Source organism: Balaenoptera ricei, chromosome 6, assembly GCF_028023285.1.
Source record: "Balaenoptera ricei isolate mBalRic1 chromosome 6, mBalRic1.hap2, whole genome shotgun sequence".
NCBI lineage: Eukaryota > Metazoa > Chordata > Mammalia > Artiodactyla > Balaenopteridae > Balaenoptera > Balaenoptera ricei.
In genome coordinates this window covers 113,944,982-113,961,178 of record NC_082644.1, presented here as the reverse complement: position 1 = coordinate 113,961,178, position 16,197 = coordinate 113,944,982, and the positions used below count along the sequence as shown (strand labels likewise).

General features: G+C 49.7%; 1 protein-coding gene across 1 annotated transcript in view; it reads right to left on the bottom strand.

Annotated features, from left to right (window-relative positions):
- The window catches only part of MVB12B (multivesicular body subunit 12B), a 187,484-nt gene that overhangs the window by 64,258 nt on the left and 107,029 nt on the right, over positions 1 to 16,197 (bottom strand). The window contains 1 exon segment of the mRNA XM_059926690.1: positions 14,007 to 14,101. Within this exon segment, the coding sequence (XP_059782673.1) occupies positions 14,007 to 14,101 (95 nt within the window).

The window sequence follows — 16,197 nt, the reverse complement described above, 5'->3', positions numbered from 1 at the left end:
CAAGCGGTTATGGATTTAAAGAATGAAATCTTAAAGGTTACTCTTCCTGAAGAATCTTGCTCACAGCTGTAGTAATAGTAGAACTCCGCAGCTACAAGTTGCATACACACAAATATGTGTAGCTAAAGCATTTACAAATGAAAAGTCACAGGAATACTCCAACTAGTACACGTAACCTTTTCATTTTTATACCAAGTGACAGACTTTTTCAAATCCTAGGTGTGTAAATTATAATAGGACAAGCAGTAATTGACTTTTAAACTCCACCCACTGCGAGGGCTACAATTAATCTGTTTTTAGCATAAGAACTGCTGCTCTGCAAAGTTCATAACTTGTAGGCTCTTTTCCCCAATCCAATTAAAACCTAGGAGTCTTTCTAAAAGGTAACAGCACAGAATTTATTCTTCACCTCCCGGTTCAAAGGGCATAAAGGCTAACAACCCAATCATTCAAGGGCAAGCCCCCCCAGACCAGAGAGTATACCAAATGCTTGAACATGAGAGAGCCTTTTGGCAAAACAACCAGAAACTGTGCTCAAAGATGAAGATAAAAGCAATTCTTGTGCAGTGATCCAAAAAATAGCATCTCTCTCTCTTTTTTTCCAAAATTACCTGTTTTAATAAAGTAGACACTGTGCCAACTGAACCATTTAATTATCTGCAAAAATGATGAATCAAAACAATAGTTTGCAAAAATAAATGACTAACCTCTGATTAAAATGTCTGTCCTCATTAAATCCAAATAAAAGGTACAGTATCTTTTTAAAAAAATGTAGTCTGAAGAAAGGAGCAGTCCCTTAGCATCGAAAGATACCCTGGCTTCCTCCCCTAAGATGGGGACATCTAAGAAAGTTGTTTAAACTATTCTCCCAAACCCCAAGAAAGATCATCTTCAGTGCATGGTGTGTCCTGTGGCTGCCGAGCCAGCCCTCGGCACAAGCCCTGGAGCCGGGACCCGGCCTGGCAGCAGCTCTGGAGCACGGGGAAGCCTTCACGGTGTGCTTGGTGGGTGGTGTGACTCTCATGGACCCTGAAACCAAAGCCCTGGCTCACAGTTATGTAAGGACTCTGGCTCAAGGGTCCTGGGATGACAGGGGCAGGAAAGAAAGAGCCACAAACCAAAAGGCAAAGAAGAAAGAAGTCACAGTGTTTAGAGGGCTGAGCACGGATATGCTCCTTTCTCAGTCGGAGCTGATCTGATGAGAAGGGAAGGGGAAAATTGGAGGCTCATTTAAATGTTGAGATGTTCTCTTTTAAATTGTTTTACCCAGTAACAAACTGACATCTCAAGCAATTACCAATTTCTGAGCTAGGATGGGGGGTTGGTCTTATATGACACCAAGAAGTCCCCTGAACTGGGCAGGGTCCCTCCAGGTGTGAGTTGTGAGTTCCCCTCTGGCCCTGCCTAGTGGACCAGCTGCCCCTCCTGACTGTATTTTAGGCGGGGTGGAGGTGGGGGTCTTACTGCAGGTGACTAAGACCAGCGCTCCCTGGAACGACAGTGTCTGTGACAGTCATTCAGCTGCCATCTCTGCGGGGCCCGCTCAGTACAAGGCACTCCACATCCATTATCCCTAATCCTCAAGATTCAGAAGAGGAGACGAGTGAAATGTTACACAAACTGTCCAAAGTCACGCAGCTGGGAAGGGCGGATACAAAGGGTGGATTTCAAGAAGCAATTCAACGACAAATATCACCGAGCGCCTCCCGCGGGCCGGGCCCTGCCTGGACACACACCAGTGAATGAGGCTCATGGTCCTAACCTCCTGGGACGGACCCTGGACTCCAGCAGAGAACTGAGCACTGAACCAGACATTGTAACCAAAGACAGGTCGCCCTTATTAGAACTGGGAAACCAGTCAGACGGCCAAAGTTTATAAGCAACACGAATAGCCAAGAGGCTTATGGCCAAAGAAGCTGCCCACGTTGGGCCTATAAAAGGTCCAACCACCTTTGGCAGAAGAAGGGTGAGTGGGGGCTGTGTAATTCATGAGCCAAAGGACCCTCTGACAGGAGTGACACTGGCATTTTGTTAGCACAGGGCACATTTAAGGTAAACACAGGAGGCAATGGAACAGAAAGATGGGTGAGTTTATTGCCTCCAGGTAGGAAGCGATTAAGTACTTCTAAGTGTGTCACCAGGAGCAATGCTTAGGGCCGACGAGGCACGCTTTCCTCTCTCCTTCAAAATTATGGATGTTGCCTCGCCAGTGGATCATGAGATCGTTCACACTGTAAAACAAGCCAGGCGCGAGAAACTGCACTCTAACAAAGGATCTCAAGCTTGGAGGAGAGTTGTGCATCACTCACCATCTCAGAGACAATCAAAACACAAATCTGAGGAGTAAGGAGCCTCGTCCTCCGGGGTATGTGATAAATACATTCCATCCAAACCCTGGGCTGGAGCAGTGAAGATTGTGTTTTTAAACATAAAAGGTTAAGACCACCACCGGCCATTTATAAAAAGAGGGAAAAAAGCATTGGGTATTCAGGACACAAACACCAAATGCACAGCAACGGATGGATTCAGGTATTCTGTCCAGAGGAAAGGTGGCTTCACTGCTACAAAACAGATCAGAATGTCTTTTGTCCTAATGTTAGCAGTTAAATGCATTCGTCTTGACATCCTGTGTGACGGACAGAGGATAACTCCTGATCTCATCACCGAATTCAGTGCAGCCATCCAACCTCTCCCCGAGTTCTGCCGACGCCCACATCTTTACTCACTAAGCCTTCAGGAGTTTAAAGACGCTCACCTGGAAGCTGATGCCCTGTGACTACTGTCGTAAGTCAGCCAGGCTGGAGCCTGGGAGCCGGGCCCACGTGGGAGCAGGAGAACCTAGGCAGTGGGGGCAGCAGGACGGGAGCTGGGAACAGGAGCTCAGGAGAGGGTCGCACAGGGTCTGGAATGGCTCCGTAACCTCAGCAGAGGCTGGCACCTTAGGAGGCCCAATCTAGAGAATGAAGCTTCAAAGCGGATGGCACTGAGGTGACTGTCAGTTCAAATAAGAGCCCTATTGTGGGCAGGGTCCAGAAAGCTGGGACAGGGGAAGAAGACGCCTACAGTTCAGTCCCAAGATGTGAAATGGTGTGTTTGTGCTGCCCACTGCCACCACAGGGCTGATGGAAGGCCACAGCAAGGGGACATCCAGATGCCCAGAGCTCCACACCCCACCCTAGCCCCCGACAAAGGTCTCCGTCTCCGACACAAGACCAGCAGTAGGCTTGTCTACTGATGGAGAGGAGGTTCCTTGAAGCATCTGGAGTATTCCCTTTCCTGGTTGGGAAAGAATCTGAGAAGGGGCGGGAGGGAGGGGCTGTGGAATAACTACAATCATAATCAACACATCTATAGCACCTTCCATGTACCAGGCACGGTTCTAATCTTCACTACAAACCACTGTCATTCCCATTTAACAGACAAGGAAACTGAGGCCCAGAAAGGTGAAGCCGCTTGCCTAAGGTCACTCAGCTTTCAGTGAGGGGCTGTGTGCTCACCTCTTCACTGTTCTGCCCAGCAACGGCCAACAGGAGTCACACCACTCCTGGCACTGCCCTGCGGACTTGGGGGTCACTGCCAGTCAAGCATCAAAGCCCTCACTCTGATGCGGTCCCAGAGATGAGGGGCCAGGGATCATCTGAGATTGAAACAACACTGAGACCTAATAAACCATGAGCCACTCTGGGTGTGTGTGTCCTTCCAACTTCAGTTGACAAGGCAGGGAAATGGTCCACAGCCAGAAGGAGCATCCTTCATGTAGGGGCTGGGAGCTTAGGGTCTGGATGGGCTTGAATCTCAGCCCTCCCGCTTACTGGCAGTGTAACTGTGGGTAAATCACTCTCTCAAACCTCAGTTTCTCCACCTGTAAAATAAAGATACTTATTTTATGAGGCTCGAAACAAGGCTTGAACATAGGAACTCAGCAACACGGGCAGCTGTGCTGTATCTGTAAAATAGAGATAGTAGTAGTAATAGGACAAATCCTAAAGGTTTTCTGTAAGGTTTTCTTGGTAAGGATTTGTTGGGATTAAATAACAAAATGCATGGAAAGGGCTTACTACAGAGTCTTGTACACAGTAAGTGCTAGAAGAAGGCTAGGTATTATTAAAATAAATTAATGCAATCCATTTTAATAAAAGCAAAAACAACTTCAGCTCCCTAAACGTGTTTAAAGAATTTTCCTTAATTATATCATTTTCCCCTCTCAGCTGATAGTCTATTATTGCGACATAGGGATAGACAGAGATAGAAAAAGAAACAAAGGGCTAATCTGATATAAGCTGCTCCTAGGCAGGAGTGTTTGGTAAACCTGACGACTTCATTCGCCCCAGAGAAAACCTCTTAAGAAGTGCTAAGAGCAGATGAGGAGCTGGGATTAAGCGTCTTCCCTCTGTTTTCAGCATTTCCCTGGCTAGGCCTTCAGAAAGGACCACAATCATGCTGCCTGCCAGGAAGCGAATTACGATGGGGAAATGGAGGCATATTTATGCTTAAAAACTAGACAAAGAAGGTAAACACGCAGGGAGAAAGGTGTCAGAAAGTTGGTTTTTCTCTAAATTGTCCGTGTCTGGGAACTTTATAGTCAAGACAGCGTTTGGATGGAATTTCTCTGAAGTCTGGAGTCAATAAGTACACATTTGCTAGTAACACCTCAGGTATCCCAACCCGAAAAACACACAGACTCCTTCCCACACAACCCCAGCCCTGGGAGGTGGGTGTTACCACCGCTACCTTAGATACTAGACAACGGTTGACACAGAGGAAACTTCCAAAAAATATTAGCTGAACTACTGTTACATTTGAATTACTGATGTTGTTATTGCAATTACTGATGTCGAGAGACGTGGGCATTTAGATCCAGAAACGCTCGGCGCCGAGCCTGGCATCACCGGGCTGGTCAGCAGGAGAGGCTGGGCCTGCACCCGGCTCTTCCGGCTCCTGCCCTGGCTCTTCCCGCTGCCTCTCAGCTGCCTCTCTGGAGGATTTAAGAGGGGGACGTGGCCCATTAAACCAAGGCCGCCTACACTCTGCCGTGCCTAAAAACCGAAGAGAGGCTGAAGGCACGGCAGGGGGGTGGCCACCTTTTAAGAGCACTGAAGTATCTGTCACCTAATAATATTTTTATTTTTCACGATGACGAAACTGGAAAAAGTCGTAACTTTCTCCTGCCGGTGGAGCACAGGAAGAACAGAAATGAAAGCCTGGCGCGGAAGGCAGCCAGCCCACCAGCACTTTTCCTCCAAAAACAGCAAAGTCACATTAGAAGATTTCATGGAAGTCTCCAGCTCACTCTGCCAAGCGCGTCTTTCCTTCCCGCCCTCAAGCCAGCATCCTGTCACCTTCCCGAGAAGGGCTCATGGGCTGCCTGCCACGGAAAGCAGCCAACACCTAAGTGACGATGCGTGACAGTGGGTCTCGGTTTCCAGGGGATGCCAAGCCGAGCCCTGCCAGAGCCTCTACTGCAAGCTTCTCTGGCCTGAGGAAGATGTTTTCGCCGAGCACTCAGAGCACTCTGACTGCTGAGAAGTAATCTTACAAATAAGATCATATAAGGGAGCACGGGGCTAAGAAGATGCGCCAGTGTGTCCTGAGTGATAATTCTCATCAAACCTTTGAGAGGCTCCTACTCTGACCACAGCCCTGCAGGGGAGGCGAGGATGGAGGGAAGTGACAGTCCCGCATTGCTTCCTGATTTACAACATACTCGTCCATATGCTGGATCCTCACAAGAATCCTGGGAAGACAGTGGGCGGTTACTGCATTATCTTCCAGGGGTGAATAACTAGTGTTGAGTGACTTGCCCAGGGTAACATAACGCAGGGCCCTTGCACAGCTCCAGCCAGGAACCATTCGCACGCGTTGTGTGGTGCGGCCATTCACAGTGGCTCTGCGTGATGGCCACACGTGCTTCTGACCCCAAACGCCCCGTCAGTCACATGCTGAACCTTCTTCCACATGCTTCCCTCGAAGAGGGAACATGGCGCCTGGCACATGGCAGCGCTATCTGCTGAATGAACAGGGAAGTAAACAGTCGTTCTGGTCTCTTTGCCTTTAATTACAACCTCATGGATTCAAAAAGGATTGGAGACAGCCTCCATCGTCTCTTCTGAACACAGCCTCTGCTGCCTCAGAATGCTCCCAGGTGAAATTGCTCTAACACAAAGCAGTGTGGGAGGAGACCAGCGGCCCCGACTGGAAGGGACGCAGACAAGCTTCATGAAGAGGTAGTGTAGGAGCAGGCCTTCAAGGATGGGTCAACAGAGAAAAGGAGAAGAGATGGTGGGGCCACCTGGGCCATGGGACTGGCAGGGGCAGATGCACAGAAAGACACAAACGTGAGGACACAGGGAGCGACCCCGGCTGCTGGGCACAGAGGAAGGGACACCAGACAGGTGGAGACTGGCCACCGACAGCCCCAACGCCGGGCAGGTGAAGTATGGAAAGAATGCAAGGTCTGATCTGAGAGGCTGTGCTTTGGGGACATGAGTCTGCCACCTGGGCAACTGGACTGAGGATTGGATAAGCCAGGTCCAGCAAGTGCGAGGCACCAACACCTGGTACCTGCCGGGCCCGAGCCCAGCCAGCCCCGTAAGCGGGGACACAGGAGAACACCAGAGGACCACGCCTGATGCTCAGGTCCAGAAGATGCGCCGGGGGGACTGGACATGGCTCCAGACCTCATCTGTCGTAAGATGACCCAGAGCCCAGCCAAGGGGTTTCAGGGTCTCTCTCCGCAAAATCCTAGCAGAGGCACTTGCAGAGCGGAGCACCTCGAGTTCCCAAGCGCCCTGCGTGTCTGCCCGCACACACCGTTCATTAACTTCAGTGACCACAGTGGCTGTATGAAAGCACGTCCAATTAGCCAGGCCTACATGAATATTTGCACTCTTAAATCTTTTGCATTTCGAAAGGGTTAAAGCTTATTATTAGCATATAATTTACAGTCCTTTCTCCCAGGAAAGGAATAATGCACAGTAAATGCCACATTCATTTTAATAATACATGTTACAGTCTGTGCCCAACATCTGCACAAAGGTAAAGGAGACAGATTTTTTTGACGTGTCCCACTCTGCCATCTAAACACAGGCTTTTTGTTTCTTAAGTGACGGAAGGTTTAATCAAGAAAGCAGGCAATTCATCAATCGAAACAAGGCAGCGTGTGAGCGCCTGACAGCACACACATGGTTGTGTACAGAGCAAACCTGGCCACCTGTCACCCGCACCTTTACGTCAGGATGTACAGATACACTATGCAATAAAGTGCCCACCCGCTCCCATTCATTTCTGCTTTTTCTTATCCTGTTTTCCTTTGTTGTCAGGGCAGGAATAGATGGATAGACAAGGGACGCAATGGCTGTTAGACGGGATGATAAAAATTTATATTTCTTTAAAATGACTTATTTCCTCCTTGATTTGAGCACCGTTATTGTAAATATTTTTTCACTTCATTGAGGAATTTTCCCCATATGCTATAATCTGGGGCTGCATCAAACTGATGTTCCTCCCTCGGATCCCTGCCTCCCTCCCACGTGCTCACCCCCCACCTCTCCAACCAGTCCTAGGTGAGTCTGAAAATCCTCATTGGAGGATAAAGGAAAGCAGGGGTCTGAAGTTCAAGGCCACAAAAGCTGCTTGAACATGTCCATTAATGACATAGAGGCCACAGGGGTACCTGCGAATGCAGGGGGCGATTCACATTACTACGGGGCTCCCACTAGAAGCTGGCAGCCCTTCCTCTCCTTTGAGGTTGTCAACCCAATCGCAGGCTGACACTCACCCACATGCATGGGAAAAGGAGAAACACACACACACACACACACCCCACACACGCAAACTCTGCAGCATAAACGTGACATGTGGAACAGCTATCTGTTAGAACACCTTACACAGAAAAGAACAGCATTTCTCACACACCCTATTGTTTTAGCCCTTTGGTCTTCATTTTCTGACCCGGCAGTGCTTTATGATCATTACAGTATTAAGTTTATTTCCGATATTCCAGGTGGGATTTTTTTTTTCCTAATTAAAAGATAGAAATAATGTAATCACCAGAAATGAAAGGAAAATATGTTTGCAGTTGTTTGGTATGCTGCAGATGAGTTTTTAAATGATCACACTGTGAAATATACAGATTTTCTTTCATAATAAGATGAAGAGCTGATGGCAGAAATTTTATCCAGTTGGATGAAATATATAAATCATGAATTTCATAATACTGATAATTAAATGTCCATCTTCCAATTTAAATGAGGACTAGATTAAAACTGCATGGAGAAGGCTGATATTCAGAAATCATTAATTATTTTTAATTGCTTTGCGCTTTCCCGGTCTGATGTCAGAGTCACACGGCTCATACGGGGTTCTGTGTTTCAGATAAAATTCTCCTTCTCTCTGCACGAGTGTCGTGGCTAAACTGCTGGCCGATGGACTCAGGCTTGTCCACTCTCACATGCTTCCTGATGTCAAACATCTTGAAAAGAGACTGGTTTTTAAGAGGCAACAGCTGTGCAGGGCCATAAGCTGGCTTTCCCAGCAATCAAAAAAAAAAAGCAAAAACAAAAACAGAAACAAAAAAACCCTGAAAAACACAGAAAAGCTAAAGGCAAGGTGACCACAGCCCCTGTCTGCCGGGTCGGTTCCAGGCTCCGGCTTTGTCCGGATGCAACTCTGTGCCCCTTTCACTCTCAAAAGGGACGAAGTAGAAAATAAAGCACGTGGTCAGCCTGGTGCTGACGGACAGATGAAGATGTCAGGCGCTAAAAGGTGCTTCCCCGCACCACGAGGCCTCAGCGCATTTCTGCACGTGGCTCATCCTGAAACTGTGGGCTGAGCTGGAGATTTCTGGTTTTATTACATGCTGGTTTTTTTTCTTTTTAAATTTATTTATTTGTTTATGGCTGTGTTGGGTCTTCGTTTCTGTGCGAGGGCTTTCTCTAGTTGCGGCGAGCGGGGGCCACTCTTCATCGCGGTGCGCGGACCTCTCACTGTCGCGGCCTCTCTTGTTGCGGAGCACAGGCTCCAGACGCGCAGGCTCAGTAACTGTGGCTCACGGGCCCAGCTGCTCCGCGGCATGTGGGATCTTCCCAGACCAGGGCTCGAACCCATGTCCCCTGCATTGGCAGGCAGATTCTCAACCACTGTGCCACCAGGGAAGCCCTACATGCTGGTTTTAATATGCATCTGCTTTACTGTACTAATTTATACGACTGTGTCAATTTTTTTCAAAACGGAGAAAAACAAGTTCTTTGGTAAAAATTCTTTACATGGAGCTATAAATCAGTTTATAACCACCACAAAAGCAAAAGACTCTTACAGCGTAGTGTCCCATACCTACTGTCACCTGTTCCTTAAGTAAAACCTGCCACGTGGCTGACAAGACATTCCTAGGTTGGAAAAAGCAATCCTGGTGCCTCTGGGCTGAGCTGCTTGTTACAGGGACCCTCGGCACAGGTGGCCCTCAGGTTGGACAGGACGTCGGGGAGCTCCTCTTTCCTGACGTCCCCCGAGGTCCCCAGCCTCTAAGGCACATGACGCCCAGCACAAGAACATTTCTTAAGAAACATCTCACTCAACTTCCAAACACTTTAGGGGTTTAAACATGAGTGGATCTGCCTCACATGGCCATACAGTCTGTCCTTATCAAACTCACGGAAAAGCGGCTGTTCTGCTGTTCCCAGCACCTTACAGGGCCCTCTGTACAAAGAAAAATTCATAAAAGGAATAGTCAGGCTCTCCTCGAACAACCAGCTTATTTTTAGGTTGTCCGTAAGGAAACTGTTGACTCAGAACCATATCCAGAATCTCCGCTTCATGCAAAGCCTCACCCACAGCTGCCCCCTACTTTGCTATCCTGTATTTTCATTCACTCTTACTTTTTCCCTTTCGTTTTCACTTTGTTACATGCATTTTTGCAGCTACCTTAAATCTTTCTGGAATAGGTGGAAGAGAAATGAGCACACGGTCAGACACCTAAACATCTAAAAAAATTATAAGGAAAAAAAAAGGGAGGATACCATCATCTGGGACTAAAGTAGAAGATGTTCAGGAGAGAGAAGATATTCTTTAAAAGAAAACTAACAGCCACTAAAAGTTCTGACAAGGAAACTTAGGAACTGGGGCTTTGGGACAGAATGTAGAGAAATCAACATGGCCCTGCAGCAAGTCCTCCCAGGAGAAGATCTTAAGGGCATGTAACTGAGGGAGACACACCAGTAAGAACATCGCCAGGAAAGCATGAGCCCATGAGCTGCCATTTATCACAAGTAAGGACAATTTAAGAAGTGGTTTGCCAACCCTACTATATGCAGGTTACAGAGTGAGACAAACCAGGTACCCACTATTTTATTTCATCTCCTCTTTCAAGGAAAACCATCCTCAAACCCTAAGGAGTGAATAACATGGTGATGGGGAATTTGAGGGGTAAGAAAGGTGAGGGGACGGCTGGAGCAGCCTGGTGCTTTCAAGCTCAGTCGGTGTCTGGAGGGCCACCGGGCGCAAAGGATAAGTCAGTGGTCTCTGAGGAACATCAGTGGACTGGAGGTTCCAGGGGACTGAACAACAGAAAAAAAATCACGTCCTCAAAAAGGGATAATAAGATAGTTATTGATCTGTGGCTTGGAAGTGATATCCACTAGAATTTGCAAGCACATTACGAGTCAGAAGACTAGAGAGCACTCAGAAAAGACGGCAATCGCTGGGATCAGCAAGGCTTCCCAAGAGCGTGCCAAGTTAACACCGGTCCTCTATTTTTTCTTCTTACGAGAGCAATATGTGCTATCACAGAAAAATGAGACACCGCAAAGAAACAAAAAGAAGAGCAGTAAAATCCAGTGAAAACCACTCTAAACACCTTGGCATGTACCTTCCCGGACCTTTAGATATATTTTTTAAAATGAGATCACACTGCACGTCCTGGCTGTCACTTAACAGCATTCATGCACATCTTTTTATCTAAATCAGAACTGTTTCTGATGCTTGAAAAGTTAAGGCCACTGTATAGATGTTTCATAATTTAACCACTTGCCTTTATTTTAGACATTTACGATATCCACCCCCCACCCCTTTTTGGGGTATTATATTTAAAAAAAGCAGCAGTGCTCGCCCTTGTGGATAAATCTTTTTTGCACATCTGTATTTTCCAAAGGAAATTCCTGGAAGAGGAAGTGTGCGGATCAAAGGTGTGCTTCATGGCCATTGTGATGAGGGTACAAGATGGCAGAGAAGGGAATAAGGTGCTCAGGATTTCAGCACGATGTTCCTCACCCCAATTCTGTGGGCAAGAGAGAACTACCCACTGGCTGGACAGTGCAGAACAGTTGGCATGCAATGCTGACGGGACAAGTGGTACCCCAGGTGGCTGGATGGATATGAAGATACAGCAAGACAGCCCCGCTGAACACGGGAGCACCATGCAGAGATGGGCTGGGCTGCTCAGAGATGGTGGCCCAGACACTGCAGGGTTGGAGCAGCAAATCAGGACGATCACCTGCCCCAGAGGTCAGAGGGTACTCCCAGGCAAGGCAGACACTAGGCTAAATGCTTTCCTTCCTCCCCCCCTTCCTTCCACAGCCATTTCACGAGCACCTCTGTGTGCTGGGGACAGAGCTACATGCTGTGTCCACCGGTCTCTCAGCAGCTCTGAGCAGTGTCTCTCCCTCTGCAGGCAGGACAGAGATGAACTGTCTCAGTGAAAGGTACAGGAGGAATATATTAACAGGTATGCCCTTGGGAAAACATTTAAAAGTACTTATTACTTTAATAACCATACGTACAAATTAAATGTGGGCTGCTCTTCAAACTTCTAATTACATTGTTTGGAAACTTACTTATCTTAGGAAGGGACCGCAAGCAAGGGGCGCAGTAATCAAATGGTTTCAGGAACGAACCAGAGCAGACCAGGAGTTCGCACCAAAGGCTCAGTGCCTGATGTCCGCAGCGAACGTGTGCCAGAGCTGGTTCGGGAGGAGAACAGTTTGGTGATTCGTTCCACTACCAGCAGAGCGCCAGACATCATGGCTTTGGGCACTGTGCACGGGCTGGGGGCTGGGGCACACGTTGCCTTGCCTGTTTTTGGAGTGAACCACTGAAACCTTAACTTCGCAATACCAAACTGAGACATGCCACTCAGTGCCAAATACTGTCGGAACGGGGGGCGGGGGGGGGCGGTCTCTGCTCCCTTCTAGCCAGAAGGGCTCGCGGGCAGGCTGCCGCTGGGCAGGCTTCCCAGCTGCACCACGGCTGCGCAGTGCTGAGTTTGCAGGCCTCATGGAGCCCGCGGGTCCCGCGGGTCCCGCCTGGCAGCATCACGACAAAGCAGTCGTGGACCCTGGCGGGGCAATGTGGTGCTGCCACCACCGAGGAGGCCCGAGCTGCCTGCTGCCCTAGGCCACAGCCTCAACTACCTCTGTCTGGAAGATAAAATCCAATTGACTGCCACTTACGTAAATGTAACAGGGAGTTTCTGAATGGCTTCCCCTGCGTCTTGAGGCTGTTACCTCGGTACTGCTAAACTAACAGCTGAAATGAACCCAGACAACACCTCATCAAAGCCGCGGGGCGAGGAAGCAGTGGCCCAGAGGCAGACAGGAACACTCCTGCCAAACCAGAGGAGATTTCACTCTGTGGGCCCTTCTCTGCAGAAACGTCAACAGCTGGGAAAGCCATCAGAGAATCCAGGTAAGGTGGGGGCAGCCGAACCCCGTGGCTGGAAGAAGATTTGCGAGCTGGAGGGGAAAAAAGTCACCTGCTTTGACTGAGCTTTCCTTATGTGCATTCGGAACGGGCCGCCCTGCTGGATTTCACAGACCTATTCTGCACCACTCTGCCACTAGGCATCTGGGGAAATATTCAGCTTTTCTACAAAATAGGTCATCTTTCCACACTTGTTATGCTCCTTGTCGACTCTGCTGAAATAGCCAGCGCACAAAAGAAATTCTCCCTGGAGATGCTTCTCTTAGACAACACCTTCCCGCTGCCCTGGGGAGCTTGGCTCCTGGAGAAAAGCCAGGATGAGGGCTTTGAGAACGTCCCTGTCCTTCCCCTTCCCCTTCCCCAGCAGGAGCGCCACCCAGAAACGGAACAACTGGCCTTTGCTTATACTTCCAAACCTATTAGGGAGTGATCATAACAAGAAAAACTAATACTGACACGAATTATACCATTGTTCTATTTCATCTATTTAGTAACCCGAAGTTGCAATTTTTAGAAAAAGATTACCTTTCAAATAACCGATTCATTATGGTACATGAATGAATGCCATGTTCCCGTGTTCAAAACGTCACTCACCATTAAGGGTATGTGCTGGTAAGTGGCACCGATTTGCCATTTCCCCCTTATATACAAACGCCCCCCAACTGGAAGCCCTGTATAACCAGAGTCAAGTTTGTGGGTCTCCTCAGCTCTTAGCAAGTCACCTGCCCTGCCAGGCACCTAATGAATCTCAATTCTGTAATAAGGCTTGTAAGTTTTTTGAAAAAGGAAACTAGGACTGACGAAGTTCCTGCCAAGGTAACACTATCCATTTCAAGGCCGAGTTCAGAAATCACAGACTCATACGATGGGGCTGGGGGTGGGGGAGGCGCCAGCGCACCCGCTGGTCACAGACCTGGCTTTGAGAAATGAGAGACGAGGACAGACGTGGATACGGAGGGCAGGCGGCACCAGGCCTCAGGTCTGCGGGGTCCCCAGTCCCCGCGGGGAACCTGCCCTGGATCTGGCAGGTGAACGATGTGGTGACTATTCTCTGGAAACCTCCCTTCAAGCTTGTGAAAGCCACGCATTGTTTTTCATCATTAGTTTCAAAACATGCTGAGTATCTGCCCCTTCACTAAGCGTTACGGCGACACAGAGGAAAGGGAAGGCCTGGTCCCTGCAGGGAACGGGCCCCCTGCAGGGGTAAAAAGAGAGGCAAGACACACAGATGCCATTAGCAGCCAGAAAACACGTAGCGGGAGGCGGCGCCTGGGACACAGCCGCACTAGCTGGCCCTTCGCAGCGGCCCCACGTACCTGAGATGGCATACAGACTGGAGTGCTGGTACTCGTAGTCAGCCCGAGCGCTGTTCCTGCCTCGGAAGGTAGCAGGGAGCGTGAGGGAGATGTGCCTGAGAAAGACAGAGGAGAAAAAGGAGGTTACAGGGTGCACGGAGCAGTCCCCACGGCTCAGAAAGCACAGGCGCCACCGACAGCCCACAGCACACAGAGCACGGGAAGCGGGCAGTCCTGGGGACCTCCGCCTTCTCAAGCAGGACTTGAGCTGCCCCACCAGCTCGAGTCCCCCTAGGAACTCAGAAGTTTCCAGACATCAGTGGCTACCTTTTTCCATACGGGGAAGGACATCCAAGAGGAAGAAAGGGTTTCCCAAGCCTTAAGTGATGTGGCAGGTGCTCCGAGGAAGTGGGTGATTGAATCCTGACCTCTACCCACTGGGCAAAGTGCACCAGTGGGACCAGGACACTCAGCTCTGAGCACAGGACTTGGTTTGTCCTGTTGTCTTGGTCCCATTACCCACCCAGTGGCTTCCACGCCTGTCCCGCGGGGCTGTGGAGGGTGACAGCCCAGGAAGCACTTTGTGAACGAAGGCGTCAGGTGTTATTACCATGTGTGTCCAGGAAACGAATGCCCACTGAGAACCACAATGGCACGTTCCCCTGAACTGCTGTGTCCGCGTGTCCCCCTCAGGTGGGAGCACACAGTAGGTGCTCAGAAAGTACCTTCCATCGACCCAGCTCGTCTTTTATGGCGCAGGTGTTGGCCATTAAGGCTCACGATGCCCACACATAAGCAGGTATTCGATCAAAACACATAATCCGCTTGTTGTGGTCATCAGCTGCCTTTAGCCAATGCCGAGAAGAAAGGTTACAATAATAGGAAAACCATTTAAAACCCAACAGGTTTGGGGGACAAAAGCAACACAATTACCTCTTCGTGGTGTGACTGGGGGTTGGTTTGAAGTAGCTCAGTAGCCTGAGCTCTGGTCACACACGGTCATTTCTAAAACGGAAGAGGGGTGGGTAATGATCCCGTAAAGAAAGCTTACGTTCTACGTGCTGCCCTTTCCATACAACAAACGCGTGACCTCCCAGAATGACTCTGGGCAGGGCCTGTTCCCACAGGCCCCGGAGGAGCAAACATCTCTGCCACCGGCCGGCCAGCTGGACCAGGGAGTGGGGCCTTGCTGAGCGTGAGTCCTGTGTCCACGGCTCAATCCTGATGAACTGAGGATGCAGAGGTGAGCTACCCCCTGCAAGGAGCTCTCAGGCTGGGGGGACAACGGGGCAGGAACAAGCCACTGTGCAACAGGACACGTGCTCGGAGGAGAATTAAAAACCCCCGTGCTGGGCTTCCCTGGTGGCGCAGTGGTTGAGAATCTGCCTGCTAATGCAGGGGACACGGGTTCGAGCCCTGGTCTGGGAAGATCCCACATGCCACGGAGCAGCTGGGCCCGTGAGCCACAACTACTGAGCCTGCGCGTCTGGAGCCTGTGCCCCGCAACGGGAGGGGCCGCGATAGTGAAAGGCCCGCGCACCGCGATGAAGAGCGGTCCCCGCACCGCGATGAAGAGTGGCCCCCGCTTGCCGCAACTAGAGAAAGCCCTCGCACGAACCGAAGACCCAATACAGCCAAAAAATAAATAAATAAATAAATAAAATAAAAGTAGCTATAAAAAAAAAAAAAACACAAACAAACAAAAAAAAAACCCCCGTGCTGAGTGAGCACGAAAGCAGGCGGGCGGGGCTTCCGGGGACACGGCCTCAGAGGAGGTTGCCGGTCTTACAGGAGGAGACGGGAGCGACGTCAGTCAGGGAGCGCTGACTCTGCTGCAGGGTTAGGCTGCCTGTGGGAGACAAAGCCGGGGCCAGACCGAGAGGACACCAAACGCCACACCAAGGGCTCATCCACTTGGACGGAGGTTCTCACACTCCGTTCCGCCCGTCCCAGCACAGAGGCAGGCACTACCGCTAACCATACAGATTCGCAGTCCCAGCTCCGGGGAGTCTGGTTCCGTGGGCCTTGGGTGCAGCCCAGAAATCTCTCGGACAAGCCCCAGCAGTGCCTCTGAAGACAGGCCGCGTCCGGGAACCCTGGGAGGGGGAGGAGCAGCTGCAGAGCGTTTTTACGCAGTTGATCGATGCCTCTGACCACAGCACTTAGTCAATGAAGCTGAGCAAACAGAAGAATGAGTTACTGACTGTGGTTG